This window comes from Ptiloglossa arizonensis, chromosome 10, assembly GCF_051014685.1.
Source record: "Ptiloglossa arizonensis isolate GNS036 chromosome 10, iyPtiAriz1_principal, whole genome shotgun sequence".
NCBI lineage: Eukaryota > Metazoa > Arthropoda > Insecta > Hymenoptera > Colletidae > Ptiloglossa > Ptiloglossa arizonensis.
The window spans coordinates 17095342-17106563 of NC_135057.1; the positions used below are offsets into that span (position 1 = coordinate 17095342).

General features: G+C 37.4%; 1 protein-coding gene across 1 annotated transcript; it reads left to right on the forward strand.

Moving 5' to 3' along the window:
* The first annotated feature begins 454 nt into the window (after positions 1-454).
* LOC143152318 (uncharacterized) lies at positions 455-10398 on the forward strand. The gene is made up of 7 exons (XM_076322299.1): positions 455-510; positions 8025-8215; positions 8455-8598; positions 8690-8904; positions 9228-9574; positions 9857-10191; positions 10263-10398. The coding sequence occupies exons 3-7, from the start codon at positions 8530-8532 to the stop codon at positions 10275-10277; spliced, it is 981 nt and encodes a 326-aa protein (XP_076178414.1). The 5' UTR covers positions 455-510; positions 8025-8215; positions 8455-8529; the 3' UTR covers positions 10278-10398.
* Positions 10399-11222: the final 824 nt, after the last annotated feature.

Genomic DNA, 11222 nt, shown 5'->3' on the forward strand with positions numbered 1-11222 from the left:
GGATATATGAACAAGTCGATTGTTATATGAAAATATTTCGATTGTAATTAATTGTTATACTTTTTAGATATAAGATAATGGCTTCTTAACGTTAGAATTAACTGCGATCGATGAGGATTAGACGATGAGTAAACATTTATGAGTCAAACACTATTGTATACAAGCATAGATGTCATTGTCTATTAAACTTAACTCCATGAAATTGTTTCAGTTTACTCGGAACAGGTAGGTATAAAATTGCAGAATAATATTCAAGAGTTAGTTATCAATACAAAAGACTTTCATTTAAATAATGCCTAACTACGACGGAGGGAACACAGAGGAGAGCTTTCGATGATCTGATCGAGTTCACGGAACGATGAAACGGGTCCTTCAGTTTCTTTTGGGCGTCCGCAAGTACAACATCGCGAGTGTAACGGTCGCGTTGGCATGCGTGTGAAAGTTTTCGTCTCCCGAACATCCAGCTACCTCCGTGCATGGTGTCGATTCGCAATAAGGAGAGAACGAAGAGTACGTAGGTATTTAAGCATGCGTCAAAATGCTTCAAAATGTAAACGTAATTGTTTTTTATCGTAAGATATCGATTTTAATTTACTCAATAAAATTGTTCTTTAACAAATTAATTTGATTCCCTCGTATGAGGATATTACTGAAAATATTCTTTCTTTTTAATCCATTCTTACTTCTTTAAATAGTAAATAACGTTCAATTTTAGAAGACTGTGTTGTAATGATATGCAATTATGGTGCGCGTAACCAGAAAATGCATGAATCGTTGGGCGTTGAGTGGCTTTCATTTTTAACAGAACTGAAATAATAGGTCGTAACACGATGTCTTCTTTTAAGTAAAGGAAAGTAATACATTATAAATGGTAGAATCTTATATTTTGATGTTACGAATAAAATTATAAACTTTTTCGAAAGTTTGCTTTAAGAATGTTAATAGAGTTTTCCTTAGAAAGATACAGCTATAAAAACTCTCATGAAATGTTTATATAGATCGACCAAGTAGATCGTAGAATGAACAAATCAATATTACTAGAAAGTATATAGATACGTTACATTTCGAGTATATTTATTTCATCGAGACAGAACTTACATACAATGTATATTACTTCAACACGTATACTCACTTTTTCGATTGTTTCTTCAAATGCATTGCACCTGACTCCTAATTCCGTTCTGTTTTACTTTTATTATTAATTTTAAATATTTAATCTATAATTGATTTGAATCGATTGTATTTGAAACGATGCAAGGCTGGTAATTAATCAATAATTTGTTCATCCTCGTCTTTAGTTGCGATATGAAATGTTTAACTTTCAATTGGAAACAATAATTCGGATCTTTACTTTTAATTTGAAGTACTTCAGTCATAACTGATAAATTGTAGATATCAGAAGGTTACATTTTATTTTTTTAGAGCTCTGTATTTATCTAAAACTCTATATATTGCTGTTGAGCTTTGAATTTGAAAGTCCCAAAGAGTTGAATTGCCAAGGAATAAATAGAGTTTATCGCTTATTGGTGACGTCCAACATTAATCTTGAGTTTCACAAGAAGTTAATCTTACACTAATATAACAATATACTTACATATTTACTTAAATAAAGTGTAAATTTTGTTTGATTTTTTATTCAGGTTGAAATTGATCTTGCTCCATCGGTTAAGAGCTTATTTAACACAGTTTTTGTAGAAAAAGTATATATAGAAGGGAATAATATTTTGATATGAAAAAGAAGGGTACGAAATGGTTAATGAAAGAAGAAATTAAAAATATATTTATCGAGGATTGGGCTGCGAGTATGTTGCGCGACTCTCTGTGGTGACGAGGGTTACGAAATGGAGTGAGTCTCAACAGGATGGCCATATGTTAGAGTCGAAGGACGAGGATATAAGAACATGAGGCGATCAATGGTCCACGAGTCGTCGTGCCACGGGTCGAAAAGTCAGGGTCTGTTCACAGTTGATCTTTCTCAACCACTGAGCGCGTCCTCCAGAGGAATTCTGGTCGTTCACTTTCATAAACTGTTGATCTTCGCTCTTTTGTAGCTTAAATCGGTCATTTCGTTTTGTTGTCGCATTCGCTTTATCGAAAATTGTCACAGCAGCAACAAATTAATTCCAAACGTGTTTATAGGTTGGTTCATGGCATTTTCAAATAATATTTACCATAACCCTCTTTTGTAGACCAATTTTTATTAATTCACAGCTGACTTTCAACAACGACGTTGAGAATATTACGAAGCTCCATAATTTTATTTTAAAGTAAACGATAGTAATATACCAATTATTATTAAATAGGAGCTTAAGTTTTCATTGATCAATTTTTATTAAGTGCCAAATTTTATTTACATCAAAGGATATGTATATATAGTTTTTGGGTGAAGTTTCAGTATTTTCCTTCCGAAGATGTGTCTAAACAATCGCAGAGAATTTATTTTAATCTATTTACAAGTGCACAAATCACTTTATGTATTATATATAACAATTATATAGTTAAATGCATATGGACAGAACCATAGTATTGAACTGCAATAATGAGATCACGTTTAGTTTAGATCTAAATGCATGTATAATAGTATGCCCATAAAGAAATCTACAGAGGAACAGACAATGTTTGTGTGTATATTCTAGAGTTGGGTTTTATGCAACGAATTACCTACGTAGATGGAACGCGAATTACCATTTCGGTTAAGGATTTAAAGCGGTTACGTGCGCTTATTAAAACAGGTAGTCGTTCAAGGTGTACATTCTGATTTTGGAAGGGGAACGATGAAGGTAAACGGAGGCACCATATAATTTAGCATTGTTCTGTTGGTTGTTACTTTAAAGTAACGGTCACTTTTTGCCGCACTGCCATTCATTGTTTTTATCAAAATCGTATTCGGTACCTTCGATAAAATTAAGCAACAATGATGCACCTTTAACCGCTTCTTATTAATCAATACTGAACATCGATCGGCTCCATTTGTTGGTATTGTATTACTGTCTGATGACTAAACGGATAAGCAACTTAAAAATGACTCAAGCAACAAGAATATGTATGTATATTAGTTCATTGTGTTCCGTACACACGACAAAAAAAGCATACTGCGGTAGTATATAAAAGTTTTTTCTTTGTACCGAATATACACGTTGCTGTCTTCTCAAAACGACTAAAGCTATAAGATACGTAATAATCAATAATTTATCGAGAATAGACTACTTCGTAATCTTCTGAACTCTGGATCAGTCACATAAATAATTTTGTTCATTATTTTCTGAATTTTTGCACCCAATGAGTTTCTCTTGAAGTATGTGCGTAATTCTACAATAATTATTAACATTTCAGAAACGTTGGCTAATTTCTTTCTCAAGGATCTTTTATCAGCACTTTCGAGATCCTTTTGTGCTACTTTTCGCTCACAGCAGCAACTTGTATGTTCACTTTCTAACTTCACTACCTTACCGTATACTTAATCATTCTTTGGTATAGGGATATTTAAATGTTTCGTTTAGCTCGGCTATACTTTGATTTTATTGTACTTTGTCGAATATTTAATTTGAAAGATTTGAAGTTGAATTGTTTTTTCTTTTAATAGAAAAGTTATACAACATCGTGCATGCAAATTCAATGGAAGGTAAATCATCCGTATTGTTTTCGGGTAATGACTCGTGCGTTGAGTGTCGAAGCACGTATCTACATATTTACATATATGTGTATGTGAAGCACGGGCCAGCGAACTGACGTAATCCTCGATTGCTCGCTGATTAATATGCAGGGACACTTAGTGTCACGAAACAATTGTTATTTTTGTATTTTCTCCAAAGAGATAAAAAAGTCTATATTATCCCCTAGACATTTTGTCAGCCACGTGTAGTTTATATACTTTTTTAACCGTATGAAACATGAATCTGCATGCATGAAAGTTGTGCTTTGCCCGGGGCTATTTTGTCTTTCTTGTGCCTCCGAAAGAAAATTCCTGTCGGTATTGTATAAATTCGTGCTCTACATATCGACGACCTCAAAATTGATCTTACGCTTTAAGCGTTCAAAACGATATCGAGCGATCATAGCGACAGATTTTACACCAGAAAATAATTTTAATAGCGTTTCACCTTTAAGGCAGGCGATAATATTCAAATTTTGTACTACGGAGAAAGATAATATTAAACTTTGGTAGTTTAAAGGCACAGTAGAAACAAAGGAGAACGTGGCTCCTTTGTTCGTACGAAAATTTGTCAAATTATTAATTCATATAGTAGTGATACCAAATGATTACTCGTAGTAATTTAAGCATTTCCATACCTAATAAATCGTTACGAACGCAAGAAGCTACATCAGGGAGTACTTGTGTCGATAGAGCATCGATATGATTAATTTTATCACTGTTTTAGAATTAATGAGACAACGATAAAGGGAAGATAACTTGTTAACTCGTTACAGATTGAATCAAAGTCGAATGTAGCAGGATTTTGCATTTATTTTTGACCCACGGAGCGACACGTTTTCACGGAACGGCCCTGAATGAGTGCGAGTGAAAGTTCGCGAGTCAAATATTTTTCGCGACTTCGTTTCGTGGACCGCTTTTACGATCTTCCTATAAGATAAGTTTCTACACGCCGCATACGCTGCCTGCCCCTTCATTTTAATTCATTCTTGTGCTGTCTGAGATAAACGGTTATTTCAGTTTACTTCCTTGAAAGTAGATGATCCGATTCGAGCGAAAAGTAGTGAAATGACTATTGTCATTCTTTGCACTTCTCACGAGAGAGAATATTCCCATTGAATGGCTCTGGTGTACAGCTCTCATTTATCGTCGATCAAATTTAACTAATAGGATTTTTCGACGAGAATCTTTTTATTGTAAAACATTTTTGGAAAACCTTGAAAAGGAGCCGAAGAAGTGAATTACAGAGAAAGCGAAGCGAAGCAATCTCAATCGTTTGAGCAAAATTTTGACGAAGTAAGAATCTATAATATATGCATCAATCGGAAGGAGAAAATATCCTCATTATGAGTGCGAATAAAACGCTACGAATCAATTAAATAGTATCAAAGATAAAAACAGTTTTCTGGTTAAATGTTCATTCAATGACTATTGTGTTACATCCACAAATATCTCGTAAGTAAATGAAGATCGTAGAAATCTGTTCAATTCTACTTCCTTTCCCGCTTAATCAACGATTTATGCGATTCGTCGAATTAATTTCTACCACTTCGGTACAAAAACTTCTTGATTATGTAACGTGTTTTCTATATAACCATGTATCCGTATAATATCGAGCTTCTGGTTCGAGTTGCATTCTTCTCCACGCACAGAACTTTTGTAACGTCAATCGACATTCCAGGGTGCACCGTGTAATACGTGAACATCGAGGAGCAAGCTGCAGCGACGTGAAAGTGGCCGGCTGGAAGTGACGGAATGCGGACTGCTGGGCGCTACGGCGTGCACGCTGATCCATGGTACTAGTTAATTGGAGTACCATACTTATCTGTAACTCGCGAAGTAAACAGGCTACTTTGCCAAATCGTATTATAATCGATTGATTCTCGTGTCAGATGTTCAACTTTGCACCGTAATATTAATATTACTTTGGAGTGCTCAATTTTGATGTACGAGTAGTACTCGGTTGGTTCGTTTAACCCAATCATCATTGTTATCGTTATCATCATCGTCATTATCATCATTATCATCATTATCATTATGAGGTATTTCTTAATTTTTGGGTTGCTCAGTGTCAATTTTGATACGAGAGTATTTGATTCGATTATACTTCTTAATATTTGAGTTATTCGAACTTGATTTTAAAGTACTAGTATATTACTGTTTGCGTAGCAGAATTTTTGAATTACAGTTAGGTGAAATTGCCGGTATACATTGCACAATAATTTTAAAGAAAAATTTTGATCAGAAAAACATGAATCGACTTCTTTGGATATTACTGAGAACTACTGTCATCACAAAAAAACGCTACCCAAGGACTTTTCATATAAATTTTGAATTACATTTCCTAATGTTCATTGCATGTTTTGATGGATTTGTGTATCTTATTAGAGCATACGACAATTTATTTAACATAGTTGTTTTATAGCGATAAAAAGTGTTTTGTCTTTTCGTCCGTAACATAATTAGCAAAGTTTGTCGACTGCATTGGAAGGAACCCGTGGTTCGTGTTATGTAGACTTACAAACAAAAATTAAAAATTATTGGAAAGATTAGGGATTTTCATATCAATAATAATTTATGAAATAAATCCTTCCACATGTCGGAAGTAATTATATAAATTTATCGCGTAGATACTATTTTGGTGAAATTGCTTCGTGAATAACTATGCGTAGAAAGTAATAGCCATCGCAAACTTTCTTTCGTTTTCAATGTTTGTACGTATATAAATATGTTGACAGCGTATCAAGAATCGAATTGTTGCTAATTTGTTTCACTATCCACTCGGATATAGTTTAAGAATATTACACGCATACTTAATTTCCATTCTGTGGTAAGTTAACATCGATCACTCTTTCAAGAGTCGCGAAGAATCATAGAAATGTAACATCACATCCTACATTCTTGTCAGTCTACAAGGAATGTCCTGGATAACGTAATATTCGTTTCACGTTGTCCAATTTGTTACGTGAACATGACGAATGTGAAAGCGACCTTGAAACATGGATCATCCACCGCATCAATACTAAACGACTCGTCGGATAAATATCTGGTAAAATATTTCTACCCAATAAATTTGGAGAACGTGATGCAAGGAATTTCAATGAGATATTCAGCTGCGGCGCTATTTTGTTCGATGAGTTAGAGACGCGACGAATTAGAATTACAAATTTTCATGGAACGTGCAAGGTATAGTGAAAATGAAAGGTGCGAGCATTAGAATGACGAAACAGCTGCTTATAAATTCTTGTGAAATCCGAACGAGCGAGATAACGATTCGATCCTATCACCTACGATTTAGACAATTTCTTTTTTGCAACATGTTAGTTCGTTAAGGCAACATAACACGCATGTTAATTAATCGAATTAAGGGCTCCTTTTATTCAGAAATGCTTGTAAATTTCTATGCCAGACGATTCTCGATGAACGTCAGCAAAAGATCGGAGCGTCTGTTTCGAATTTCGATTACGCCAGTAAAAGTTAGGCCTGAATTTGAAAGGAGGGACAAGCGACAAGGCAAGAATACAATAATATCACTCGATTACCCATGATATCGCGTACGAACATTCTCGATTACGACACCTATAATTTCGTGCGAAGACAAAGATGGAGGGAAACGCGCTGGAAGAGAGCACAAACACCGGCAAGAGAATTGCAAAGTATCCAGGTTGATCGTCAATCATAAACTTAAAAACACGCGTATGCAGATGTCCAGGTGCTAATACGATTATGAGATCGTGCACAAAATGAAGAAATGACTCTCCTTTAATATCGACCATCACTTTGGAGTCTGATTTTTCACGTACCAATAAGACAATATGATTGATCTTAACATCATTAGCGTTTAACGTTCACGATTGTAACACGATACAAATAGCAGGGTACTACTTTATTCAATGTTCAGAAATTTATGACACGAACATAGCACGCGTACAACATTTATCAGATCTAAATGCCAAACGTTTCAGCGTTACGTATGTACGTATATCGTTATGGCCGTTTATTCGTTGGATTATTTCTCCACCGATTGTGAGACTGACGGAGTATCGGGTACTTGTTCTATACTCGTATCACATTCTCGATAATAAGTTTGGTATTCGTTCGTTCAATTCGACCGAAATGAAATGCGTTCGTAACCCTTCCGTAGTTTAGTCCGAGATAGGCTCGGGCAAAGAAATATTATTACTGCACAAATAATTTTTCTCGTTACGTTTCATTTGGTGTTAAGCACTATTTTAAACGCGAAAACTATTAGTTTTCAGACCCATATTCACCGATCCCTTTTTCGTGTAGTTCCTATTTACCATAAATTCACGAACATTCTGCATAAGCTAGTTTACTATTACCACACATTCCGTGCTAACTTTATTTCCAGCAGCACCGTTGCATCGAGAAGACAAAGGATGGTGAGATGTCGGTGAGAATCGAGAGACTCGAGAATGAAAGCGTGCGGCATTTAGTCCGTGGCTGAGCATTCTAAAAGAGCATGCAGCGGTGGTTACTGGCCCTAGACGAACCTGCATCTAATCCATGCGGTAACACTGTCATCAACCACCAATCATCGGGGTATGAATACCTAAGAGTCGACCTCATCTAGAATAAATTTATAGCAGATAGTATTGGTGAACGTTGGTTAATACCAACCTCTAAATCTGTATCTATTTAACGCTTTCGGCGAGTTGTTAAACCCCCAATACTTATCAACTGACCTTTAAATACAAATTTCATGTTTCATTTTACCAAGTAATTTTAATAAGATCCGGGATCGTAAAAGCCGCTAGAAATTCAGTGTTAAACGCTTTAAGGTAACTCCCTAATTGTGAAGTCATTTCGTTCGACATATTGCCACATCGGTTCTCGACAACATATCGAAAAGACGAATGCGCTCGATCGAATGGTTAATGCAACAGCTCGAGCAGTTTTCTACTTTCGTGAAATACAGTACATACGTATGTATTACTGAACGCTCGTCATTAGTAGTGTACGTACGCAAGAACGCGATACGTTGTTCAAATTTTGTACGTTGATAATTGATCATAGGTGAACATTGTTGGACCGTATCGGGGGATGCTGGAACGCGGAAAATTTTGTTCCAGTGCCACGAACGCAACAACCTTGGCAGTTTCACCTGGTAACCAGACCAACCCCGACTATGATGGTGTAAAGTTGGCCTTACGTCTTCCAAACGAGCGATACGCTTGCAGTCCCGATAGTTTGTATGCCGTACCGAGAACAGACTTGCACGAAGCAGAATGGTAAACAGCGTTCCTCGCAAACGGACCGTAAAATTATATACGGACGCTTGTTGCACAATTGCACTATTTTACTAGTTGAACGCACTTGTGCACTGCCCGATTATTTTTGTCGTTAATCTTTATAGTACGTAAATTACACGCTTACGCAAGATGCTGGAGTCTTTTTTTTTTTTTTTTTTTTTCTTCTTCTTTCTTTCTTTCTTTCTTTTTTCAAGTATCCGATATCCTACCGAGCGATACAATTATTCGTGTAGAGAATCGTCCGATTATTTTGAGTAGCGTATCGAGTATCGGTGTAGTATAACAGTGTACAAATTATACAGGGTAGATCCTGACTCGATAGACGCCAAAGTCTCGAAATTTGTAGCCGGCTCGTCGACAACAACGACCACGACAACGCGAAACAATCCGAGAAGATGTTGCCGAACCTCGACCAGTTCTGGTTACTCCAGCCATTCCCCGCCATTGTCCGCTGGTTCTTACTCTTGCTATGCATCGGCAGTCCCTGGCCAGGGCATTTTTCGCGCAGTGCCTATAACAATGAAAGATCAATTCGGTGGAGGGCTTGCCGTGATTCACGAGAGCGAGGCGATCCCACGTCCCATCTGGCCGTCGGCGTTTCCTAGCCCGCACGAACTTTATCAGAGCGACGAGAATCCCGAATACGATGGTGAGCATTACCATCTCTGTACAGATGCACTGCGTAATTTATCCAGCCTGTTTGGTTTCGTCGTTAACAAAGCGGTCTTCTATATTTAGTTTGCATAATTTCATTCAAAGCACCATACAAGGCGATCAAATTATAAAAGATATAAAACAAAACAAATTTACATCGCACCGCCACCAATGAAAGCAATCAGGATGGACGGACGTTCGTTATTCAGCCTGTAGATTTTCTCGCGTTCAGTGAACGTCTTATTAAAATACAATTCAATGTTACAATTCACGATAGCTTTGTACACATGCTGCGGATGCGGTTGTGCGTACACCTACTCGTACTGCGACTGGGATTATGAAAACTCTACAGGCACATCAGCGCGTGACGTTCTCCTCGAATTATCCCGAACACTGAACTCTGTGATAGAAGGTGAGACCGTTATGACACCGGAAGAAATCCTGCACAATATCTCGCATAAAGTTGCCCAAGGAATCGGCTTGAAAGGAGGGATCTACGAGTACGTTTACCATAACTCGGCTTTCTTACCCGGCAAAACATCATTCCTAAGCGACAGGAGCTCGTCCTTGTTAAACTGTAACAATAGAAGCTTATCCTCGACAATCAATCCGGTAAACTCGAAGCTCTACAGTAACATGCGGCATTTTTACGTACATAATCCAGCATGGTACACCTGTCTAAGCTCCTGCGAACATAGTCACGGATTTCTATCGTCGTCGAAGGGTGACGAACGAATCGATGAGCCAGGAAAGAAAGAAAATCCGTCCGCGGTATTCTTGGTGAACGATCATTGCCAAGAAACGACGCCCGGATCAACGTCGCATATCAATAGAAACATTTTCAGTTCGCACGTTTGCAAATGCTTAAATCATTCGAGTCATCGCGTCGCAAAACCACTAAATGCGTATACAAGCCGTCGCGGGGCCGCCGATACGAAAAAAACGATAGTAATGAACGGCGGGACCAAGCAGAATCGGAATAGACTCGTTCACAGTGAACCGGTATACGCGACGGTGAGTGATAAGAAACATAGTTCAAGGTATTTCGTTGCATATTCTTTCTAAAGAATTTCGATATAATGATTGGAACACACGAAACGTCGTTTCTGGTTTCCCGAAGCTATAATGATGTCACGCTATAAAATTCAATATTCCAAAAATGATGATTTTGTGTGTACCAGTCTAATGTGTCCGGACAAGATCTAATTAAATTTCCGATGATTAAAGCGCGCGAATAATGGATAATATAACCAACCTATCAAGACCGATGTTTCAGCAGCTGGAGTGCAGTGACGGTGGTTCGTCCAGCGAAGGCATAGTCGTTTCGTCCAGTAAAAGTATCTGGGACCATCGTATTCGAGGATTCGCTGGAGACTTGGACTTTACGCTCGACGTTTCACGTGCCGAACGATTAGGTCGAGCGATCGCAAGAGCGAAACGAAAGCGACAATGGTGCAGAGCTCTAACCGCCTTCTTTGGACTAGTCTTCTTCGTTTTAAGTGTCGTCGTTGTCTCGTTGTCCGTGACCAGAGGTCGTAAAGTATTTGGAAGCATGTGAGACCATCGGTTCACGGATTACGTTGAAACGATACAATTGTTCGAATGTATGGCTAATAATCTTGACGTTCGAGGCCACGAAAGCA

Excerpts from the sequence above, each read along its gene's own strand:
- LOC143152318 (XM_076322299.1), top strand. The coding sequence starts at position 8,530 with ATGCGCTCGATCGAATGGTTAATGCAACAGCTCGAGCAGTTTTCTACT. Across the intron at positions 8,905-9,227 it reads GACTTGCACGAAGCAGAATG|GGTAGATCCTGACTCGATAG; the intron begins GTAAACAGCGTT and ends CAAATTATACAG. Across the intron at positions 9,575-9,856 it reads CGAGAATCCCGAATACGATG|CTTTGTACACATGCTGCGGA; the intron begins GTGAGCATTACC and ends AATTCACGATAG.